At 43.8% G+C, this 25,648-nt stretch overlaps 1 protein-coding gene across 1 annotated transcript; it reads right to left on the reverse strand.

The window, feature by feature from the left end:
• Positions 1 to 772: 772 nt before the first annotated feature.
• Positions 773 to 24,340, reverse strand: LOC119411171 (von Willebrand factor A domain-containing protein 5A). Its single transcript, XM_037678099.1, has 19 exons — positions 24,244 to 24,340; positions 24,053 to 24,100; positions 22,706 to 22,908; positions 22,402 to 22,624; positions 22,018 to 22,184; positions 21,819 to 21,933; positions 19,386 to 19,561; positions 19,211 to 19,299; positions 18,957 to 19,101; positions 16,697 to 16,776; positions 16,503 to 16,617; positions 16,260 to 16,418; positions 16,024 to 16,127; positions 13,696 to 13,925; positions 11,492 to 11,533; positions 3,728 to 3,772; positions 1,931 to 2,091; positions 1,212 to 1,335; positions 773 to 1,130 (listed from the first exon to the last, which is right to left on the reverse strand). Exons 2-19 carry the CDS (start codon positions 24,093 to 24,095, stop codon positions 1,051 to 1,053), a joined length of 2,301 nt encoding a protein of 766 aa, XP_037534027.1. The 5' UTR covers positions 24,096 to 24,100; positions 24,244 to 24,340; the 3' UTR covers positions 773 to 1,050.
• Between the last annotated feature and the right edge of the window lie 1,308 nt (positions 24,341 to 25,648).

A 25,648-nucleotide genomic window follows, 5' to 3' on the forward strand; every position in this document is an offset into this window, starting at 1 on the left:
GACCGTTATTTGTGGTCTTCAACTTGGAGCTGGGCTGAAGGAACGTGTCCAAAAAGGTTAAGACATTTTGGTACGATGAAATGTGAGAAACATTATAAAATGTACGTTGCACCAAATTAACAATGTCCTATGTAAACTATGAAAGGGTTCGTTTCTCGTAACACCTTTATAAAAAATCCACACAAGACGAAGCGTAAGTTTTCAGAACGGCCTTCTGCAGAAGTGGGAGTTCAGCTCGACCAAGCGTCAAGAGATGAAGTCCGACTTCCTGCTCTGTGACGTTCGTATTTATTGAGTGAAGTGGGTGTGGGAACAAGACAGCAAACTCAGCTTCTCTGACACAGCAGAGACACAAATATTAGGCAAATATGATAAAGAAATACACAACAGAGACAGATTGAGGCTGGATGTGCAAGGTCAGAACTAAACAACAGCATATGTTTGTAGAAATCCAGGGTCTGGTCTTAGCACACACACGAGCTGCAAACAGGAACTCTGGGTGTTTGGTGTTTCTGCACATAGGAAAACTGAAGTGGGCTTGAGTTCACACGACTGAAGCAAATAGTAAGAAGTCTAAAACAGTTTAAATGGTAACACTTTTAAAATTACCCAACAAGAGGCTTCAGCTTTAACAGTCCTGCTTGATGGGAATGATTTTCACTTGGATTTAAATACCAGTAACTAAACCAAGAAAAAATGTTATGATCAAGACAAGATGAAGGAAGTTCCACAATGATTGAAGACTAACAGTTTATTCACCAGACATACAGGTACATTCACTGGATTCTTATTTGGACATAGTCATTTGGGTTCATTATTAATTCATCAATTCTAGATTATTTACTGAATCCATTTCAGATACAAAGCAAAACTAAACATCTTTTGTGTTCCTTTGCATTTTTAGCACAAATACAGTGAAAACAAACTCAGGTACATTGGCAAATATATGGCTAAATATTGCACCAGTAATATGCAGCAGAAAGCTTGTTAGAAGGACAAAGCCTGCTTCTGTTGAACCATCCTGAAGGTGGAGCCTCTCCACAGAAAAGCTCAGAGCCCCAGAGCTTCTTTCTTCACGCTGCAACCCAACAGAGCGTTTCCAGCTTCAACGCACTCCGACACACACGGAGCTGAAAATAAGAATAAAATGTTTAGAAAAGTGATTTTATTTTAACACGGTAAAAGAGTCGCCCTTCATCGTGGGTAAGTACCATTCTGAGCATGAAGCCATGACGCGGCCTTCACAGACAGAAGCTCCCACTCCTCTTTTGCATCCAGTTTGAAACCATGAAGCCAGATCAGAGCCAGAATGGTGGCGTAAACCTCCTCCTTGACCTATTTCACAAAAAGAAACTACTGGTAATTATGTTCAAGACAACATCTGTAAATAATACCATGAAATAAGCTGCACTAAAGATTGCATGTTACATTGGATTAATAAAGTAGCCACACCCATTTGCATTTTGTTTTGTTAAACCTAAATAAATTAGGTTTTTAACTTATTTATTAGTCAAGGATCCACACAAATACTTCAGACTGATTAAGTTAAATGGAAAAAATAACATTTTAGGTCCAACAAAGTTAAATCAGGTCCTCTGGACGGTTTCTTTTTGCTGAAACGTTGTGTCTTTTATCCAAACGACTTCATCAGTCCAAGGAGCCACAACAAATTCAGTCTTATAAATATCACCTTCACGTACTTAAGTGTTTTCCCTGTTTATGTTACTGTTTTGGAATATTTTGTGTAGGTCCATTACTAATATTTTATTGAAAATCATTTAAATACCAATGATGGTGACTGTATTTTTTTCAGCTTACTGTTTGTGTTTCAAAATCCGTTTAATAATCCATATTTTATCGTTTTTCTTTTGAACCAGTAACCTGTTTGAAAATTGTCAAAACTGATGATTAAGTTAGAACATGGACCCACCGCTGCAGGTTTGGACTTTTCCACCTCCTCACTGCTCTTTCCCAGCACAGCAGCCAGATGTGCATCAAGCAGCCAGCAGCCAGAGGCCTTCTGCAGGGAGACCAGCTGCAGCAGGGGGTCTCTCTGGATCTCTGCGGCTTCAGGTTCTTCATCTGCATAACCTGTTTGTAGAAAAAGACAAAGAAAATGATAGAGCAGAGATTAAACAGACTTTTTGATTTTAACTCCTGGTTTGGAGAATGTTTTATAGATCTACATTTTCTTATCTCTAGTAAAGGTTGATCACATAACTGGACCATCTCCTCACTCAGCAAACACCAAACTAACACACAGGAGGAGGTTTGAAGCACTTCTAAGTAGTCAGTATCTTTCTGGATCTCTGAAAGCAGTGCACCGATAAATCGGCCCCGATTTCCTTAATCTTGGGAAATCGGCCGATACTTGCATGAGAAACCGATTTTACCGATTTTTTTTGTTTTAACAACAATTTTATGAACTTCATTTATATTTCAGAGCACTGCCTCATGGCCAGTTAAAACAAATTTGTATGTTTCTATGATATTGTTCAAGGGTATGTTCTTCAATAAAATATTATTGGAAAATTGAAGGTGCATTGTGATCTTATAACACCGGACAGTGTCGCTTCTAATCGGAATCGGCAGGTCAGACTTTTTAGAAATCGGTGATCGGCCAGAAAACTGCAATCGGTGCACCCCTAGAAAGCAACATTCATCTTTTCTAATACTGGCTTTCCACTTCATACCACCTTTGTAGAAAAGCCTTTGATGCCGATTCAACATTCACATTATTTTGCTTTTTGATTTTCCCTGGACATGTTTTGCAGTCTAACTGCTCTGTGCCAATTTAGTCAGTCATGTATGAGAGCGTTCAGCTCAAATCTGTTACAATCCGCTTGCTTTAGTTCAGTCCTATGATACTTGGGCAGCTGTGGCCGAGTGGTTAGAGCAGTCGTCCGCCAATGCTGGTTCGATTCCACCAGCAGTCACATGCCGAAGTGTCTGGGCAAGACACTGAACCCCTCATTGCCTCCTATGTGTGTCCCATCGGTGTTTGAATGTGATAAAGCACTGATTAGTCTTGTATAGATCTAGTAGAGTGCTGTATTAATGGGTAAACGAGGGCACGGTTTTTACTGTAAAGTGCTTCGAGTATCTTGACAAGATGGAAAGGCACTATACAAGTACACTCCATTTACTTTGAGTTTTCAGCTAGCATGCCAGCTTCTTTAAGCTTAAATAAGTCAGTTTCAGAGTCCTCAGCAAATTTCAACAGCCATTCAGGAATGAGACTACATTTTCACAAAAAATACAATTTCACTAATTTGTTCCTGTGTTCTCTTCCCTAGAATCCATAAAGAATGTGCAATTCCTATTTATTGTTTTACTTACGTTGTTTACGTGTCTCAAGTTTAAAACGACCGTGACGCTGCTTGCTCTCTGAGGCACAAGAAACCGTTTCAATATTTCAAATATATACATATATACATACATATATATACACATATATACATATATATACATACATATATATACACATATATATATATATATATATATATATATATATAAAAACTAAAAAAAAAAAAACTAAAAAACAGCTGAACACAGAAGGAACAAACTAAATGGTACTAAACTTATTCTCAGTTTGCCACAACAAAGTCATTAAAACACACCAGTGAATGAAAATAGAATAAACAACTTGGTATAAGTTTGTATTTTTGTCAACAGATATAGAACTCCACAATGTTTTTAGTAAGTTATTGATACTTTTACTCACTTGTTAAAAACTGAACATCATGAGTAATGGGCAGGCAGTCGGCAACTAACAAGAGAGAAGGAGGTTTGGTAAATCATTTGCTTCAAAGCATTAAAAAAAAAACAACTTTGGTATAAACAGGAAAAAAATCTAACAAAACATTGTTCACACTAGAACAGGATATATTAATAACAGACGTGAAAATTGTCATTTCATCCATTTACTAAAATGGACATCCATTCATGCCAATTGCACACTCCCTCAAAACGTGCAACATCTGTGGCATTGTGCTGTGATAAAACTGCACATTTTAGAGTGGCCCTTTATTGTGGTCAGCCTAAAAAAAATTGAACGCAATTTTGGACAGAAATAAACGTGACATTTCAGAAGCTTGTATAAATGATGCCTTAGTGAATGTGTGCCATTGTCGAAGCTGAAGTTGTTCCAACAAAATGTTAGTGTGAATTTTTTTTTTTTTTTTGGGGGGGGGGGGGGGGCAAACAATGTACTTTCAGTGGGCATATAATAAAAAGAAAGAACAACTGAAGAAAGAGCTATGTGTTGTCATCATTGTATGTTTATATACAATGACGACATTTGTTTTCTGCATTTAACCCATCACACCTGATATACACCTAGGTGAAGCAGTGGGCAGCTACTGAGCCTCCAGGGAGCAATTAGAGATTAAATGTCTTGCTCAAAGACACCACAGCATGTGGAGATTGCTGGGAGTTGAACTGCAACTTTCTGGTCCCAAGTCACCCAACCCCACCCCAAAAAAGGTAGGCTGAGCTCTCAGGGCAAGTACAACATACCACACTCTGACTACCATTTATAACAAAAATAATAGTGCACAGCTTCACTCCCAGGTGTAAACTATAAATGGAATCAGATCCCTTCACACAGGAGGAAAACCTTACTACAAAGAAAAAAAGGCTAAAACATGCATAGCCTTACAGAGTCTTTGTGAGGGCTTCATGTGTATTTTTAGTGTAGTCCTTTTATTCCTGTGTAATAATAATAATATGTTCAACATTGCCCAAATGTTAAAGTCAGGCAGCCGTGTTTTTCAAAATGAAAGGTTTTTCCAAATGTGCTCCAATCTAGCCACGTTCTAATAGGTCATGTAGGTAGTGAAGAGCATCAAAGAGTAATGTGAAGGAAGTCATAAGAATGAGCTCCACATGTTAAAACCTGATGTTTCACTTCAGTGGGAGGTATTTATTTTCTTAACTGCAACAAACTGAAGATTGCTCCAGTGCTTCATGAACAGGATACAGACATTTCAGATAGTAACTTTTAATTGTTTTGTCAGTTAATCTGTGTATAGTTTACTGTGATTAATTTGGATAATTTGTACGTGTGGATTTTACCAGTCAGTGTGATTCAAATGGACACAACCTACAACGAAAGTTACGTATGTAACTATGGTTCTATGAATCCCGGATGACCGCCAGAGGGCGGTGCTGAAAGCACTGAATGTTCCCTTCGCACATGCGCTGTTCGAGTAATAACACCAACGGAGTCACAGGTGTGACACGGATGACCAAAGGCTATATAGCCCGACGTCATCCGCAGCTCTGCTCCTACAGAATCTTCTCGCGGAACGCAAGGATTCTGAGTGACAGAGAAGCTCTGGCGGTCATCCGGGATTCATAGAACCGTAGTTACATATGTAACTTTCGTTCTATTTCATCCCTCCTGACAGCCAGAGAACGGTGCTGAAAGCACTGAATGACTAATACCAACAATGTCACAAGGAATCCTAAACACCCACCTCACTGAGGAGGCCTAGAGGACCATTGTAGAAGAACCTGGCCCAGGGGATGAGGGGTGGCCACGTTAACTCTATAAAATCTGGTGAACGTGCTTGGGGAAGCCCATGATGCAGCAGCACATATTGCTTCCAGCGGAACCCCTCTCAGGGCAGCCCAGAAAGCGGAGAAGCTCCTGGTAGAGTGAGCCTTCAAGCCGACCGGCAGGGGGCCGGGCCCTGCAGCATAGGCGTGGCAGATGACGTCCACGATCCAGTGGGAGAGGTGCTGTTTGGAAAGAGGACAGCCTAACCTAGGACCTCCATAACACACATACAGCTGGTCTGAATGTCTTATCACGGCAGTAGCTGCAACGTATGCCTCCCGTGCCCTCACCGGGCACAATAATCCAGACCCCTCACCAGGCGTAGGCTGAAAACGTGCCAGTCTCAACGGTTGGTTACAGTGAGAGTGAGATAACACCTTTGGTACAAATGCAGTTTTTGGCCCCAAGGTAACAAGAGCCCTCAGGGCCCCACCTGAGACATGAGGGGCTGACTGAGAGAGCATGTAGCTCGCTGACCCTCTTTGCTGAGGCAATAGCCAACAAAAAAGTCGTCTTGCATGAAAGCCACTTGAGGTCCGCCTACGTCAGAAGCTCAAAAGGAGGGCGACACAGAGCTTCGAGAACCAAGGGCAGGTCCCAACCTGGTACTCGTGGAGCTGTCGGCAGGTGTGACCAAGTAGAGACTGAAGAAACTCCAGAATGGTGGGTACTGTACAGGAGACTGGATCCTCGTTGTGATCAGAACACCATTGGGAAAACAGACGCCACCTGTTTTTGTACTGCTGACGAGTAGAGGGTGCCCTGGAGCCCAGGATGGTGCGTCTGACGGGGATCGAAACTCCAGTCAGCTGCTGTCCTAGCCTTGCAGTGGCCACACCCACAGCCGAAGACGTTGAGTATTGGGGTGCCATATCAGTCCCCCCAACTGAGACAGCAAGTCTCTCCTGGTCGGGAGACACTATGGGACGCCCTGACATAGACTTCGTAGCAGCGGGAACCATGGTCGCGCTGGCCAATACGGAGCCACCAGCAGCATCCTGTGGCCCTCCTCGAGGACACTCTGAAGGGTTGGCCAAATTAGAGAAAGGGGTGGAAAGGCATATAGAAAGACCCTTGGCCAAGGATGAGCCAATGCGTCCTGGCCCAGTGCCCCCGTAAGAGAGTACCATAGGGGACACCGAGTCGACTCTTCCGTCACAAACAGGTCTATCTCTGCCTGACCTAAACAGTCCCAGATCATCAGCACTATGTCGCTGTGGAGGGACCACTCTCCTAGAGAGGACCCTTGGCGGGAGAGAAAATCTGCGACCTGATTGCGTTGCCCTGGTAAGTACGCTGCAAGCAGGGAGGACAGGCAAGGAAAGGCCCATTCTAGGAGCTCTCTGGACACTCTCAGAAGTTATGCTGACCAGGTGCCCCCCTGATGGTTGATGTGGTAGACAACAGAGGTGTTGTCTGACTGAAAAAGAACATGCCTCCCTTCCAGGTGAGGCAGGAAGTGCCTGAGTGCCAAGTGCACTGCACGCAGCTCCAGCACATTTATATGCTTGGAGTGGTCCCTTTGACCCCAGCGACCCTGAACCACTCTGCGTTGCCACACAGTCCCCCATCCCATGGAGCTGGCATCTGTCATGACCACTTCCCTGCGACACACTACCACTCCCATGGGGACACCCCCGGACAAATAATCCTCGTCCCTCCATGGAGTCAAGGCATGAAGACATGACCACATCACTGCGAGCTTGCGACGCCTGTGCAGCCTGGCATCCAGGCAAAAGCTGTTGAGCCACCTCTGTAAGGGGCGAAGTGACAGCAGGCCTAAGGGTGCCACCCGAGTGACTGAAGTCAGCTTGCCAAGTAGTTGCAGGAAGGCAACATAGGGGAGCTGCCTGCCCAGCCTGAACCGACTGACCAGCTGGAGTATGCCGGCCACCCTTTGAGCAGATGGGCAGGCTCTCATGGAAGATGAATCCAGAACCACCCCAAGAAAGGTGGTTGTCTGGGAAGGGATCAGGCAGCTCTTTTCCAGGTTGACATTGAGGCCCAACTGGGACATACGAGCGAGCAGGTGGTGAAAATATGCATCCTTCAGGTCTACAGACGTGAACCATTCTTCCCTCATGAAAGCTTGAAGGACTTCTGCTGTCGTGAGCATGTGGTTGGGCAGCTCCCTTAGGTACTGGTCGAGTCCCCTCAGGTCTAAAAAGGGACGAAACCCACCCATCCTCTTTTGCACGAGGAAGTAAGTTGAGTTATAGCCCCTGGGTTGTTGCAGAGGGTCCACTGCCTCTATTGCGCCCTTGGCCAGGAGGGCGGAAAGTTCCTGGTCTAGTGCTCGAGCTCTCACCGGGTCGGCGATTACAGTCATCTTGACCCGGCATGAGATGAGGCCGTCGTCGGAACTGTAGCCGGTAACCATGGGACAGAGTGGCAACCACCCATGGGTCCATGGCATGAGCTGCCCAGTAGCTGAGCTGCTGGTGGGAGAAATATCCGACAGTCGGCCTGATGGCATCAGGGGGGCGGCAGCCAGAGTCCCTGGTCCGAGCCTGCCCAGCTGGTCGGTGGAATGACCCACGAAAGCTCCTGCTGGGCCTTTGCTGAACCGCATGAGGGTAAGGACCACCCAGCCGGTTATGACCCCCAGGTGGCGGCTGCATGCTGGAGTCAGCAGACGGGTGCCCTGGATGCCGAGGAGGCATTGCCCTGCTAAGGCTTGAAAATTGCAGCCTTTTCTGTCATGCCTGGACAGTCTGTTCCAGCGCTTCTAAGGCAGCCGAACTGAACAACTCCCCCGGCACCACTGGGACATTACGGAGCGTTCTACGGCATGGCTCAGTCAATGCTGACTGCGCCAACCAGACCTGTCGGCGAGCCTGGACCAAGGAGGACATCACACGCCCAAGCTCCCTCGTCATTAGTGCAAAGGCCTGAAGTGCTGCATCGCTAAAGCCCATTGCTGCTGTCGCACCACTAGTCCCCTGAAGGGATGCGGAGAGGGCAAGCATGAGGTGTGCCAAGGAATTACCTAAGCGGTCAGCACGTGCTCCAGCGACATAGGCTCTGCAGAGGAATTCATCCGTGACACGACACTGAGCTCATGGGCACCGAACATGACTGCGCAGAGCTTCCTCTGGTGACACGATGAGAGAGGCAACAGCAGGTTCTATCGCTGGCATGCGATCCAAGTCTGCTGCAGCCGGCTCCTGCATGGCCGCCAACACTCGGCCATCTGCAGAGAGGCGCGCAAAGGCTTTGGGGTCCCGCCAGCAACCATGCAACTCCCTCAGGAACTCCTCTGATGGAGGGACAGAAAAGGAAGGAGGGGTCAGTCCGCACCTGAAGAAGGCACTTCCAGGGGTGGACGCCTCTGGTTGCAGGATGTCCAGCTGCAGTTGTCTCAGGGCCATACGCATGACGTCCTGCATCGAGCCGTCACCCGACCCACTAACTGCGCGCCGAGAAGAAGAAAGTGAAGCTGTCTCTGAGACTTGAGATGAATGCCTGTCCTCCTCACCTAAAAAGTGAGAGGCAGAGGTAGCCAAGGATATCACATCTTCCTCCGCAGCCAGTTCAGGCATGGGTGGGGAGGAGAGTCCGGTCGCTGCCACTGGTTCAGTTCCCAGTTGGCGTACCTGAAAAAGGGACTTCATCTCCGCTAATTCAGCTGAGAGCTGCTCCACCCTTGTGGAGAGGCCCCTATCAGACCTGGCTTGCTTCTTCCCAGGAGGGGCCACAGAGACTGCAGCCTCAGTCCGGCGCTTCGAGGTTCTGGGCAGGAGGCTCCTAGGTGGAGCCTCCTGCCCAGAAGGCGGGAGGTCATCATCGAGTTTGGGGCAAAACTGGGCCAGCCGGGTCACCCGCGCAGCACGCGACATGAAGCTGCAATTCATGCAGGGGTTCTCTGACAGGGCCTCCACCAGATGGTCCTCTCCAAGACAGGAAGGACACAGGTCGTGACCGTCATTTGTCTGGAGCATGGCTCCACAGACTGTACAGCAGTGAGAGCCGTCCATGCTCTTTACCCAGCTATGTCCAAGATACTCAGAGAGGCTAGCACCGCTAGCTCAGCTGGTAAAGAGGACAATTGGGAGAGGGGGCACGAACGCTCGCCTTCACCAATCAAAACAAGGCCAAAACTCAGGGAGGCTAGCACCGCTAGCTCAGCTGGTAAAAGAGGACAATTGGGAGAGGGGGCGTGAACGCTCGCCTTCACCAATCAAAACAAGGCCAAAACTCAGAGAGGCTAGCACCGCTAGCTCAGCTGGTAAGAGAGGACAATTGGGAGAGGGGGCACGATCGCTTGCCTTCACCAATCAAAACAAGGCCAAAACTCAGGGAGGCTAGCACCGCTAGCTCAGCTGGTAAAAGAAGACAATTGGGAGAGGGGGAGCGAACGCTCGCCTTCACCAATCAAAACAAGGTCAAAACTCAGAGAGGCTAGCACAGCTAGCTCAGCTGGTAAGAGAGGACAATTGGGAGAGGGGGTGAGAACGCTCGCCTTCACCAATTAAAACAAGGTTAAAACTCAGAGAGGCTAGCACCGCTAGCTCAGCTGGTAAGAGAGGACAATTGGGAGAGGGGGTGAGAACGCTTGCCTTCACCAATTAAAACAAGGTTAAAACTCAGAGAGGCTAGCACCGTTAGCTCAGCTGGTAAGAGAGGACAGTTGGGAGAGGGGGTGAGAATGCTCGCCTTCACCAATTAAAACAAGGCCAGGAACTCAGCTGGCTACGTAAGCAAACTTCGGAGCACAGTCCAACCGACCACGTGGTTGGAGGCCTCCAGTAAACAGGAGCGGAGCGAATGCTACCGCTAACTAATAGCAAAATATAAGCAATAAACCACTACTCACCAGTGTTAAATCACACACATAGTAGTCATAAACAACGTAGGAGAACAGTCCAGCCGACCACGCGGTTGGAGGTCTCCCAACAAGCGGGAGCGGAACGAACGCTACCGCTAACCAACGGCGAAATATAAGGAAAAACACTACTCACCGGTGTTGAATCACACACATAGTAGTCAGACGCTGTAAGTTGGGAGAGGCGGAAAACGCCATAGTCCCCAACGAAACAGGAGAAATACCTTTGAACAGGGTTAAACCGTCGCAGCCCTAGGAGGGCGAACACGCTACTCCCGCAGACGGGCAGTCGGGCTTCCGACGACAGTAAAAAGTTCAGAAAAGGTCCAAAAGGCTGAAGCCCTGAATTGAACCGCGCGCAAGAAGAAATAAGGAGCAGAGCTGCGGATGACGTCGGGCTATTTAGCCTCTGATTAGTCATCCGTGTCACACCTGTGACTCCGTTGGTATTATTACTCGAACAGCGCATGCGCGAAGGGAACATTCAGTGCTTTCAGCACCGCCCTCTGGCAGTCAGGAGGGATGAAATAGAACTCAAAATTGTTTGTCAGCTAAAATGAGTGAACTGTTTTGCATTTTGATTTTTTAATACTACTACTAATAATAATCTGTGTAAAGTTTACACTTTAATTTGTTGGGGGGGGGGGGGGGAGAACACTGTTCAGTGATTTGTAGACATACATGACACATGAGTATTTTGAACTGGATTCGAAAGTGAACCGGTAACCAGTGCAGTGAGGCCAAAACTGGTGTAATGTGCTCTCTTTTGCCTGTACTGGTTAAAAAAAACAGTTGTAGTCGTGCAATGGGGGTCTGACTGATACCAAACAGGAGCGAATTGCAGTAATCAAGCCTAGATATAATGAATGCATGTATTACTGTCTCCAGGTTATTTTTGGACAATATGGGCTTCAGTTAGACAGTCGCCTCAGTTGGAAGAAGCATGATTTAACAATCATGTTTATGTGATTGTTAAGTTTCAGGGAAGGGTCCATTATCACTCCCAGAGTAGTGACTCATATGTATAGATAGTTAAGGAATGGCAAAATAATGTTGGGATGGGATGCAAACATAACAATAAGGATGGTTCTTTAACTTACAAGGTGCTGGAGCACAACACATCGCCATCATGGGAACTGCTCCTTGGACAAAAAAAGAAAAAGAGATTAAGACATTTTATTACAAAAACTGTTACAGTTCCTAGTCCAATGGCCCTATTCAAATTATGCACTATAGGGCATGCTTTTCAAAGACCGCCTATTGACTTGATTTTTTTTATTGTGCAAAAGCCGTATTGTCCACTTTTGTCTACTATGAGAATGTTAAGCTTTTAGATCAGAAACAGCTATATCTCAATCTCCATCTTCTATCACTTATCCATAGGTGGTTCATGAAGGCAACAGGTCCAGGACAGAAACCCAGACATCCCTCTCCCCAGTGAACCTGTCCAGCTCCAAGACACCTCCTGCTCCTTCTGGGTCTGCCCATTCATTCAACCTTTATTTATACATAGGGATGCACAATATTATCGGCATGGTATCGGCCGATATTAGCGTTAAAATTCAATATCGGACATAAACTACTCAATTAAAATAACTTGCTGATAGAAAAGGCGCCATTTTTGCCTGCAGCGGCAGCACAACGTGATAACGTTGCAGCGGCAATGCAATGTGATGACGTCACGTGTGCCTACCCAAGCTCACAACGGAGAGTAAAATTCAAAATGTTGGCAGTGTGGAAGGTTTTTTCCGTTGGTGAGGATGTCGGATTCTGAAGATTTATGGACTACGTTGAGCCTCGCTACATCGTCCGCAGTCAGAGATATTTTTCCAACGTAACGTTACCCGAGTTACAAGCCGTCATTTCCGACGTCGTTGAGAAGCTAATAGCCGATAGCACGACTTGTTGGGTGAGTTTTCCCACAGACATTTATACGTCGCGTTAGCCCCGTTAGCATGATTAGTCTTACAGCACAATGGATGGACAAAAACTTTGAACTTAAAAAGGCTGTCCTTCATGCACAGGAGTGCAGAGGATCCCACACTGTAGGTAGGAACCTGGAACAAGCCTCCACAAATGAGACAGCATTGCAGGTGACTGATACTAATAAATAACATTTAACACTATTCATTGAATATAAGTTAAAGTGCTATGCATATCATATGGCTGTTACTGAATATATGTCACCAGCTCTTACAGCTGTTACACAATTTTTGTAGCAAATAAGCCTAAATAAGAGGGTTATGTTCTGACAAAGGAACGTATATAAAATATCGGTATTGGTTATCGGCCAAATAAGTTTTAACATATATCGAATATCGGCCAAAGATCCAATATCGTGCATCCCTATTTATACAGGTTAGTCTCATTGAGCCACGAGGACTCATTTACAGGAGAGACCCGTTTTAAACAAAGAAAATCACGCCCCAGGGCCCCTTATAATAATAATAATAATAATGTCATCACAATGTCAGCACTGTATGTTTCCATACAATGGCGAAATTAGTCTCTGCATTTAACCCATCCACCACCAGGTGGTGCAGTGGGCAGCTATTGAAAGCACCCGGGGGACATTTTGGGGATTAGACGTGCTGCCCAGAGATCAACGCAAAGTTCCCTGAAAACCTTCAAACAGGGGCATCCAGGAGTCATAACCAGAAGCTTGAACCACCTCAATTGACTCCTTTCGGTTTTAAGGATTTTCTACTCTGATCTTCCACCTAGATGACAGAGCGCCTCCCCCTATCTTAAGGCTGAGCCCAGGCACCCTATGAAGGAAGCTCATTTCACACATTTGTATTCAGGTTCTCGTTCTTTCTGTCATGATCCAAACCTCATGACCACAGGAATGTTGAAACGTAGACATACTGGTAAATGGAGAGCCTTGCCTTTCGACTCAACTTGTTCTTCCCGGCAACCGACCGAGCAATGCTGTCATTACTGAGGATGCCACAATCAGTCAATCCCTCTCCTGATCCAGCCTACAACAACCACTGTATGATGCTGTGAAATACTCACAGCAAACGCTCAAACTACAGTAAGACTCAGTACTTTTGTGTTATGTGTCTAACATCTGAACAATTGTTCTGGTGTTCCTTCATTTGTAAAACACATTTGGGAGCGTTACGTTTTCACTTATTTCAATGAACAAACTACTTTGTATGTTAACTTCATGTCTACCAATTTCATTACAGGTTTAACATTTGATGGTGTGACTCTTTCCATCATAGAAATCAGATAGAACAGAACAAGTTTCTTTGGTCCTAATCAACATAAAAACAAAATAAAAATTTTAATCACTCACTACCGTAGAAAGGTGTTGGAATATTTCTGCGCACCAGAGGTCCTTGAATTGGCTCGCTGTTGTCTTTGTTAACAGCAATGAAAGCAGTGAAAGAACTGCTCACTCCTGAATGGACACTGAGCTCCACCACCTTCTTCTTCACTTCATCATGTTGCTGTCCTCTGTGTGCCCTCTCCTCCAACTCCAGGGATTGAATCACAGAGCGAGCAGCCAGCTTGTGGACTGTTAACCTGCAGACAGGAGGATGCAAGCTCTACGTGTGGCCATCAAACATTTTGATAAGCACAAACTGAAACCAGACTCCTATTAATCAAAAGTTGAAAGTGTTATCATCTTCTCTCAACTAGGTCCATTTTAGTTTTTGCCACTTCTATGAAAGAGAATATTTTTACATTTATCTTAGGTGGAAAATTAAATTCATTGTCCAAACAGGAAAATGGAGGAGGGACAAAATGCTGTCCAATATTTTAGATAGATAAAGTAAGGCTTCTAAAGTAAGGCTTCTAATTGGAGTTCAAAAGAGGGAGCACATCATCCCCACTCTGGCTTCACTCCACTGGCTGCCTGTTCATTTTAGAGTTTATTTTAAGATTCTTTTGTTTTTAAAAGTTTAAATGTTCTTGCCCCATCCTACCTCTCTGAGCTGCTTCACGCATACTCTCCTGCTCGGTGCCTCAGATCAGCTGCTCCTGGAGGTGCCGAGGTCAAAACAGAGGCTCAGAGGGGACAGAGCTTTCTCTGTAGCCGCTCCAAGACTGTGGAACAATCTCCCTCTTCCCATCAGACGAGCCCCTTCACTGTCCATTTTTAAAACTCTTTTAAAAACAAATTTTTACTCTCCGGCTTTTAGCACAGACTGAATTTTGCTCTGCACTGTTTTTATTGATCTTTATGTTTTAACAACTGTTTTATGTTTAAATTGTTCTTGATTTTATATGTACAGCACTTTGTTGCAGCTGTGCTTGTTTTAAAGGGCTTCATAAATAAATTATTATTATTATTATTATTATTATTATTATTACTATTATTATTATTAACAGTCATGATTAAAAAAATATTATTTTTAAATTCCTCCACTTAAGGAAAGAAAAACCTCATTCCTGGTGTGAAGGGAACACTAATTTTGGTTAAAAACCATGGCCTTAGATGCAGAGAAGCCGACTCTCATCCCAAATGTTTCATGCTCAAATACAAACTGCCTCAGTGCATGCTGAAAGCACAGATACCCCCTCCTCTGTAAGTTGAGTTTCTGTTCATGAACACCACAAACAGAAACAGAGATGAGAGTGATGTGTGCACAGGTTTACTTTGGTAAAACAGACACCATATCAGCAGTGTCCCTCATACTCATATTCATGAGCACTGTCCAAAAAATCCCCGAGGGGACACAGTCAGGAGCCTTAAATAAGCCCAATAATTACAGACTGGAAAATTAAACTTTCATGAACCCCTAAGCAACTCTGTGAAGGTGAAGACATGTTCTGCAACTCCTGCTAGATATTCATCTTAACAACTGATTGGAGCTCCGTTCCAACACTCTAGAGCAGTGGTCATTTAAATTCAGTGAGGTCCATCTACAGAAATGTTTCTCAAGCAAAGGTCGAGAGCATAACAACTGAGCAAAAGGCACTGTGGCTACACTAAACACTTGTGCCACAGCCATGAATTAAAGATCTTATGGACAAAGGCCTTTAGCAGATGTTCAATGTTCACTCTCACCACTTGTCTGTGTTTACCAGGTCTGACTAACAGTCCTGACAACCACCGACTCCAACTCACCCCCCAGGTGGTAATCATCTCACAGCTCTGACTTTCTCTTTAGATTTCCAAGACATACAACCGTAGGTGTGACAATGTAGCTAAGAAATCAGTCATCAATCATTGTCCCAAGGTCACATGGCAACAAATATACATAAGGACCACACTGGACTCAAAAACGTTCATTATGAGTAATCCAGATATTCAACAACTATACACCATTCAGAGACCAGGGAGGCCATTTGTCCCAATCAGACCTTTCCAGGGGACCGTCATCGTACACAAGAATAATGAGAAACCAGAAAACAAAAGATTCTCCATACAACACTGTCAAAGCACCAAAGCACTATTCAAAGACTCCAAAAAGACTAGGGAACAAAAGACTACTTTCAGAATGCTTGAATAAAATCCTCCCATGGCTCCTGAAATATTATGCTAACAGACAGACAGCCAAATGAACGCACACCGTTATGGTTGCCCAGTATTCATGAAAGAAGACTATAATAAAAGTAATCTTATTACTGTACAACTATGATTGTGAAGAAGCTGCCAGACCACAATCTGTTTTACCCAGTGTCCTCTGCAGGTTTGAGACTGAAGTGAAGCTGGTTCTGAGAGGGATGACCCGCCAGAGTGTACTTCACCATCACAGTGCCCTCTGCTGCCTCTGAACTCTGTGAAATTATTACACAATTAAAAGAAACAATTTTTAAAAGTATATCTCCGTCGATGTTTTAATATTGTCTGAATTTTATTAGTAAAAGACAGGAATGCTTCAGCATGAGAAGAGATGGTGGCGACTCTACCTGTCCAGTAAGCTGGGCATAAATCAGTGACCTCTGACCCTGAAAAATTGCTGTGATGGGTGGAGAAAGGACGGTGGCAGACACTTTCTTTGGTAAATCCCATGTGACAGAAATATCCTGCACAGCTGGCTGGAGGGCATATTTTAGTGACTGCATCACCTGATTAATAAAAGAATACAATGAAAGTTATCTGTTATCTCATCTGTCCATCACAGATGTGCTCATACATTTATTTTAACTTACTTTTGGCTGCATTCTGTCAGTTCCAGTAATGAACTGAGAATGACCTCCTCCCTCCTTGGCCAGCCCACTGATGAGAGCAGAGCTGGCACCTTCTCCAATCCCAAAAGAGAAACACCTACAATACAATAGGTTGTTTTAAACACACAACAGCAGGACACAATGCAAACTGTCAATCTGTGTGCTTATGGTGTTACCTGTGGGAGCCTGCATTCTTCTTAACAAGATCGATTACATCTTTGGTGTTCCCCACCTCTCCATCAGTAAAAACAAATAGCTAAAGGAGAAATTGCATGAAAGTTAAACAAAGTCACGCCCAGGCAGGTTTAAAGTCCTGTAGGAAATCTGAAGGAGAGGTAAGCAACTCTGGTTGCTTTCAAAAGCCTAAAACATTAACTAAAACGATGACAAATATAAGCTTTAAAAAACCGGTCTGCCTAAGACTTTTTTAAAGGGTGTGGAGATTTTTGTTCAGGTTAGTCATAGGAAAATAAAGTCCACCCTTACTCAAAAAAGACTGAACAAACGTGATTTGTTTGGAAGGTTTGACAGAAGAAAGACTCTTATCTCTTAAAACCACATGGCAGCACAACTTCAGTTTGCAAAATTGCATTTGAATGAATCATACCACTTCCTTTAGACAGATGAGATTATATTAGACACGTTTGGCCATAATGAGAAAGACTATGTTTGGTGAAACCCAAGCACAGCACAAACAGGGAGCAACTTTCAAGCACAGTGGTGGAAAGCTGGTGGTTTGGACACCTTGTAGTCAGTGAGTGGACCATGAACTCCTCTGTAGACCAAAGTATTATTTAGTCAAATGTGAGGCCATTTGCCTGACAGCTGAAGTTTGGATCAAATTGTGTCATATGCAACAGAACAATGATCCCAAACACAACACCTAATTTACAACAGAACAGCTCAAAAAGACAAGAATGAAAATGCTTCAACGACAATCAGATAAGATAAGCTCATCAAGAAGGCCAGCTCGGTGCTTGGATGCCCCCTCGACCCCGTGCAAGTGGTGGGAGACAGAAGGACTCTAGCTAAAATAACATCATTGCTGGACAACATCTCCCATCCCATGCATGAAGATGTTGCTGAACAGGACAGCTCATTCAGTGACAGATTACTGCATCCTAAATGCACAAAGGAGCGTTACTGCAGGTCCTTCCTCCCAGCAGCTGTTAGACTCTACAACCATCACTGCTCCCAACAAACTCAATAAGGATTAAATACATGCTGACCTCTGCTAAAACACACTCTGCCTATAATACTGTACTGTAAATAGTCTGTCCTTATCAATGAGTATGTTTACATGGACATAAGTAACCGGATGAAATGGCCGGTCGGAATAAAAGTGTGTCATGTAAACACTCCGTTCGGGTTATTTTTTGTGTATTCGGTGCGATCCGATATAATCTGTGATCAGAACGAAACGGGTGGTTTATGCTGATCCATAACCCGATCGGTGCGCATGTAAACGCTTGATCTGTTCATTTTTATCAGCTCGTGAAAAACTGACCTGACTGCGCATGTGTGACTTTGCCATTTCCGCCTGGCTAATGCTAATAATATTAGCATGTCAGGGAAGCAAAACTGGTCGGTGAGCGACACAACATTTCTACTAGAAACTCTGAAAGAGTTCAAAATGATCTGTATTACCTGTAGATCAGTCAGGGAGTGCAGTAACATCTCCACCATCATTAAAACCTGTCGCGGGTCCATTTTGGGTGCTCAGGTTTGTTTACGTTCACCCCGGAAGTAGAACTTCTTCTTCTGTGTTTTTTTTTAAGGAGAGTTTACCACTCTGCGCATGTCAGTACTGCTGTTCAGAACAAAGCCCGCTTCATGTAAACGCTCGTCATGAACAGATTGTGCCCATGTAAACAATACATTTGAATTATTCAAACAGAACACATTTCAATCCGGTCAAAGAATTCTGCGCATGCAAACATAGCTAATGTTCCAACACATATTGAACATTATTATTGATATTGTTTATCTTATTTCTTTATATATTGTAATGTTGATTAACATTTAGGAACTTATGTGTGAAATCTTTTTATCTTTTTATCTGTTGCTGCTGTTGCTGCTATTACACTTGAATTTCCCATCCGTGGGACAATAAAGGCTGTTTCTATTCTATTCTATTCTATTCTATTCTATTCTATTCTATTCTATTCTATTCTATTCTATTCTATTCTATTCTATTCTATTCTATCAAAGACCAGAACCTCAATCTGACTTAAATGTTGCGACTGGACAGCAAGTGACCTGTGTAAAACCAAATGTCTGTAAACCTCAATAAACTGGAGCAACTTTGTAAAGAAAAGAAGGCCCAAACTTCTAAACACCGATGTGAGAGACTGATAAAAGTCAAAGAGGAACCACTCAGCCACAGCTGCCCCATAACTGAACATTAACTTTGTCAATATAAATATTATTACTTACTTGTCTTGGCTGATTGGGAACGCAGGGTTGACTGTAAATGTGTTCGAGAGGCTGAAGGATCTCTGTTCCTCCCAGATTAGCGCTCATCCCCTCAACTTTCTTTAGAGCCTCCTCCATGGTCTTCTCGCTGTACTCAACACTCGCACTTCCATGAAAATCATCAGGTAATAAGGTAAAGTGGAAATTCAGTATAGATTCACACTCTTATGATTGTGTGTGTGTGTGCATGTGTGTTTGTGTACAAAGGCACTCACGGGAAGATGTGTTCAAAGCTGGACCCAAAACTGTAGATGTTGAAGTAGCAGCCCATTGGTAAACTCTTCAACAGGAGCAGCAGAGTGTCCTAAAGAAAGGCAAAGAAGGCATCAAGACCACCGTCTAAAAGAAATATGAAGGATTTTATTATTCAGGTAAGATTCAGCTAAATACCCTTGCACTGCAAATCCGAGTTTCTTGTGGATTGCTGTTATTGATAGGACACTCCATACTCCCAGATCGATCAATCAAGAAGACAAACTCTCCACATGAGGCGAGTGAGGACATCACGGACTGGGGGAACTCGGGGTACAGGCTCAACATCACCACAGGATCACCCATCAGAGTGCCTGAAATTTGATGAGATGGAGAAATGATCCATAATCCTACAAAAAACAAGTTTAAGAATGAAGATGATTATGCTTTTTAAATGTGACTAAACCTGCCACTAGGGAGCACAAGCAGGTGCATCTCTTGTGCCAGTCCCAAGTCTGGGTAAATTGTGGGGGTTGTGTCAGGAAGGTCATCTGATGTTAAACACTTTTGTCAAAACTAACATACAAGTTCATCTAAGTGACACCATACTGGAACAGTTGAGGCCCAGGTTAACAATGACCACCACAGGTACTGTTGACAAATGGTGCCGGCGGAAATTGTGTTACTGTGATTCAAAGGTTCTGACGGTTTGCGCTTAAGCCCCAAACAAAAATTTGGAGTACCTAGCCTTTCTGGAAATTGTGAACTGTATCCTGGAAGGCATGCAATCAGAGAATTCCTTTGTTTGACTTGGTGACTTCAATGTCCATGTGAGCAGTCAACAGTAACAGGAAGGGGGTGATTGTGAGTAACAGTTTATCTGATCTGAACCAAAACTGTGTTATTTTATTGGACTTGTGTGCTAGGCATGGGCTGGCTATAACAAAAAACATGTTTGAGCATAGAGCGGTCCATAAATGTACTTGGCACCAGGCCAAAAATCCTAAGGCCAAAGGTCAATAATCAATTTTGTAATCATGTCATCTGACCTGCGGCCCTATGCCTTGGACACTCTGGAGGAGAGAGGAGCACAGCTGTAAACTGATCACCACATGGTGGAGAGTTGGACTCAGTGGTAGGGTAAGATGCCAGACAGACCTGGTAAACCCAAACGCAGAGTTAGAGTGAACTGGGAATGTCTAGCCTATGCGATCTTCAACTCACATCTTCAGGAGACTTTCTCACATTTCCTGGGGGAAGTCAGGGACATGGAATCCGAATGGGCCATGTTCAGGGCTTCTATTATAGATGCGGCTTCTAGCAACTTTGGCCTGAAGGTTACTGGTCCCTATCACAGCAGCATCCAAATAACCCACTGGTGGCCACAAGCTGAGATAGAGGCCTTCAACCTGAAGAAGGAGGCCTTCAGGGCTTGATTGTCAAGTAGGATTCCAGAGGTAACTGAAAGGTACAGGAATGCCCGAAGGACTACAGCTTCATTGGTTGTAAATGGAAAAAACTCAGGCATAGGAGGAATTTAGAAAGGCCATGGAGAAGGACTTTCTGTTGGCCTCAATGAAGTTCTGCCAAAACGTTCAACAACTAAGAAAAGTAGGCCCTGTCCCAGGCTGTGCTTGGTTTAGGTGGGTAACTGCTGACATGGACTGAAGATATTGTTGATCAGTAGAAGGGGCACTTCGAGGATCTCCTAAAGCCACCCAACCATGTCCACATTTTAAGAGGCAGAGTCTGAGGACTTGGGGGAAGACAAGTCCATCACCATGGCAGAGGTCATTGAGATAGACAAGTTTCTCTGTGACAGGATGCTAGAGGTGGATGAGATTCGCCCCAAGATGCTGAAGACTCTGGATGTTGTGGGGCTTTCATGGTTGACATCTCTTCATTGTAGCATGGGGGACTGGGACGCCTGTGGAGTGGCATACCTAAGTGGTGATTTCCATTTTTAAAAAGGGGGAATGAAGAGTGTGCTCCAACTATTGTGCGAACACACTTCTCACCCTCTCCGGGAAAGTTTAGGTTTAGTTTAGTTTTAAGTTTGGGTGTTGGAAGGGAGGCTCAGAAAGACTGTCGAGCCTAAGATTCAGGCACAGCAGTGTGGTTTCTGTCCTGCATGTGGAACAGTGGAACAGATCTTTACCCTTGTAGAGTTGCTAAGGAAGTCATTGAAATTTGCCTCTCTAGTCTACATATGTTTTGAGGACCTAGAGATGGATTATGACCATGTTACCTGAGGTATTTTGTGGGGGATGCTGCGGGAGAATGAGGTGCCTGAGTTGTTTTTAAGGGCTATTTGGTCCCTATATAACCAAAGCAGGATCTGTGTTAGCATTCATGGTACAAAGTCATGCTTGTTCTCGGCATAGGTATCTGATTAAGTAGCCTCTTGGACATCCCACTGGTAAGAAACCCATGGGAAAACCCAAAACTGTCGGAGGGATTGTGTATCCTCTGTGGCCTAGGAACTCCTTGGGGTCCCCCCAATCTGGGAAGTGTCACAGGGGTAAGAGATGTCTGGGTTTCTCACCTGGACATGTTACTTCCGCGACTCAGCTAGTGGTAGAAGATGGAAATGGAGAAGCAACTCAATCAGCTTAACTTATTTGCACCCACCAGTCTTGGCAGAGGTCTGTCCTGCCTCCACCACAGCAGTGGGCTGGTGGGCATCTTTGTAATAAATCAGCACTTCAACGTCTCTGTCAAACTTGTGTCCGGCAGCCAACTTCACCTTCAGATCAAAAACACACAAATATAAATAGTTATTTATCTTTGTATCAACCACAAACAGCAGTAACATGAGCTCTCTACCCACCGAGGCCTGAGTTTGATCAGTGTTGAGGTACTGAAGAGGCTCCAGGGAGCTGCTGGACTCTACTTTAGAGACTGGGCGAGGAGAAGACACTTGGACAGAAAAGGACAGACTGTACGGGACCTGAGAGGCTGGAACTGAGGACACCTGGACACTGGGACCCTCACTACCTGCAAACATCATGAGAGACAACTGAGTCAGAGTATTCAGGGTTAGGTTGGTTTAAGTATGAAAAGGAAAGGTTTGTGAAGCTGTCCTGATGCATGCTCAATAATCCAGAGAAATTAATTTAACAAGGTTGAGTCAGGTCCTCAGGACAGTTTGTGAGGCTAATAGACTTACAGAGGACCTTTGAACATGATTGCATCCATCAGCTGGTTTTCCTACCTTGAGGTTGGTAGCGAGGGTTGAGCACAGCAGGCAGACAGAACCTCAGCCCGTCATCAGCCTGCACAGCAAGCTCAGTGACGTACTCCAGCCTGATGGAGGCGCTCTCTCCTGGAGGCAGACTGCCCACACTCAGGGAGAAGATATCTGGACTCTCTGCGCTCTCCTCCAACAGGAAGGCCTGCTGACCGGAGCTCAGTGCCTCATCATACTCCTCCCGAGCCTGCAGTCCACATTAAATATGTCATGAACGTTCACTTCATTGTGCTCCTCTCTAGATAGAAAATCTTTCTGTCCAGCTCACCTGCTGCTTCTCCTTGACCTCAGCTACAATGTGTTTCTGTCCGATCTCAGCACTGAAATGACACACAGCAGCATCTCCAGGCAGAGGGAAGACAAAAACAGCCTCTAGTGGTTTGTCCTCCTTGTTCTCGTAGTTCAGAGTGGAGACAACTGTAGCTACATGGTCCCTGACCTCCACACGAACGTCAATGCTCTGCAGAGGAACTGAATCAGGAAAATAATCAAAACATATAGATAAAGCATACATATAATGTACATATGTTAAACTTATTAAAGCTTCTTCAGTACAGTTTCAAGTAGCCGTTTTTGATATGGATGATGTGGCTCTTCACTCAGGGTGGCATCTTTTTGAGTGGCGTGTTAATTTTAGAAAGAAAAAAGGTCTTCTGCTTCTAAACAATTTTTCTATTGATAATTTGTGAGTCCAGTCAATCTGCCGTGTGGGCGTGCCCTTCTCAGCATAAGATAATTTTAATTTAAATATCGGTCATCAAAGGGCTTTCCTTGGAGGAATGCTAACTCTTGTTAGCATGATTACCATTTGTCTTTGTCCCAGAATTTAGAACATCTTTATTATAACTGTATTAAGTGGCACAAAATGAAGTGTCTTCCTTAGTGCGTCAAAATACATAAAAGAAACAAAAGCCAAAAGGTAAGGAGAGGAACCATTTACAAGATGAAGAACAGTCAGACGGCACAGCACATTACTGCACCTGTTATTGCACAAGTTATTGTAAAAATACTGGAGATACTATGTGGCATTTAACGCCCTTTGGGATAAAATCTGTTTTTCCAATCAAGCGGTCCTTGTTTTAATGCTCCTGTACCTCCTGTCTTATTGCAGTGGTTGGTACACGTGACAGGGAGTCTTATTTGAGGCATGGGAGCTGTGCAGTTCATCAAGACAGGTCAAAGGGCATCATGGGCAGTCAATGATCCCCTTAAGTGTTTTCCTTTGTTCTACTGTGCAGCTAGAGAACCAGTAACGTTCAGAACTAAATTGTAGGAAAGACTACAATTATAAATACAGGTTTCTAATGAAAAAAGTTTGAGCAGTCTTTTTAACATGAATTTGTCAGAAAAAAAAATGTGCATTGCTGATTCTAATAGTTTTTATTTATTTATTTTTATTTGAAGTATCTCTAATTTAAATATCTGAAATATCTGTCCTGTTCTATGTTAACAGAACCCTCTGTACTGTAATTAGACATAAGGGTTATTATTTTAAAAACAAATAAGTTTGCTGCATATCAAAATCTGAAGTTTTCTTTTTTATATTTAATGTTACAGAAGAAGTCCGAGATAATGTTTCCTAACACTTTTTGTTTGTTTGTAGTTGTTTTTTTACCTGGTTCCTTCTGGGCTGTTATCAGTCCACAGCAGTTCACCATTTTATCTGTGCAACAAGAAACAGTTTTATTTGTTTGTTTCGTTTCTGTCGAAGGACAATGTTGATAATAAATAAACACGTACATTGTTTTAAACAGACTATAAATATGACTAGATGTGGTCACAGCTTAGAGACAGAAGGAAACTTACCAGTGCGGACAGTTCTAGTTCAGGACAGAGGCGTGTTGGACTGCAGGTCTCTTCAGTCTTTTATGCGAACAACTTGAAGTAAAACAACAAATCCTGCTGAACTGCCGGGTACGTTTGGTTTGGTACCAGTGAGCGCCGAGTGGGTGGAGCTTGACTGTAAAGCAGAGTCATGGGGGCGGTGCTTCCTTTTGCTTTGCTCACTCCCACGGCCAGTGATTTGTGTTTATTTATTTATTTTTCTTTCCGGTTGCAAACATTTTACAAAATGAAACAACTAATCATTTTGAAGTTCTCAAACTGCAGAAAAAAATATTTTGGAAGTCTTATCCCTTTCTGTCTGTGCCTCTGAATCAATGAAAAATTTAATTTTCCCATTTTAGTCTTCCCATGAACATGTTCCCACATTTGAGAATGGCTTATTTTCCTCGCTGGCTCCATTACGGATATATATATATATATATATATATATATATATATATATATATATATATATATAACAAACCAACATGTTGTTTATCTTTCAGCTACATTCTTCATGGGTCACCACAGCAAGAAAACTCACATGAGAAATTTAACTATTGTTTTACACCAGGTGAACAACCTGTTGTAACTGGGGCTTGAACCACAGCTTCGGGATTACAGGACCACACCTTTTAACCACCAAGTTACCACACCCTCAACACTATCATATATTATGCATGCATGCATCAGGATACTATCATATATTATTTCATGTCATTTTGCAGTGCATCTGCTGAGAAGCAGTACCCCTTAGTTTGAAATGGTCACGTGATTCACTCAGGGGTCCGAAGCAGTGGCTGCTTCGAATGTCTTCTGTCTTGTGTATTTTTCTACTTAAATCAAGCTTTGAAGCAGAGATTCAAAGAAAATGTAGCCTTGAGTTGATGGCTTTGGTGTCAGCCGGCCATCACTACAAACAGGATACAGCAGGTGCATCTAAAAAAACAAGGGAAATTGTGAAAAAGTTCATTATTTTTTGTCAATCACCTCAGAAAGTAAAACTCACATATTACATAGATTTATACACAGAGTGAAATATTTCAAGCCTTGATGTCTTGTAATTTTGATTATTATGGCTTACAAGTAATGAAAAACCAAAATTTAGTGTCTCAAAAAATTAGAATATTGTGAAGAGGTTCAATATTGGAAACTCTTGGTGCCACATCCTAATCAGCTGATTAACTCCTAGACTTGAGCTACAAATGTCACATTCCTCAAGTCAAGCCATGCCTGAACCACAGACGACGTCAGAATCGTCTTACCTGGGCTGTCCTCTTTCATATTATTTAGAAATCAAGGTCCCAGAGTTTGGAGAAAGAGTGAAAAGGCCCAGAATCCACATTGCTTGAAGTCCAGTGCAAAGTTCCATTCATCCATCCATCCA

This window comes from Nematolebias whitei, chromosome 6 (genome assembly GCF_014905685.2).
Source record: "Nematolebias whitei isolate Nwh7 chromosome 6, NemWhi1, whole genome shotgun sequence".
In the NCBI taxonomy this organism is placed as follows: Eukaryota; Metazoa; Chordata; class Actinopteri; order Cyprinodontiformes; family Rivulidae; genus Nematolebias; species Nematolebias whitei.

Excerpts from the sequence above, each read along its gene's own strand:
- LOC119411171 (XM_037678099.1), bottom strand. The coding sequence starts at position 24,095 with ATGGTGAACTGCTGTGGACTGATAACAGCCCAGAAGGAACCAG. Across the intron at positions 19,562-21,818 it reads ACAGACCTCTGCCAAGACTG|GCACTCTGATGGGTGATCCT; the intron begins GTGGGTGCAAAT and ends ATCAAATTTCAG. Across the intron at positions 19,102-19,210 it reads AGCTTTGAACACATCTTCCC|TGCGAGTGTTGAGTACAGCG; the intron begins GTGAGTGCCTTT and ends TTTTCATGGAAG.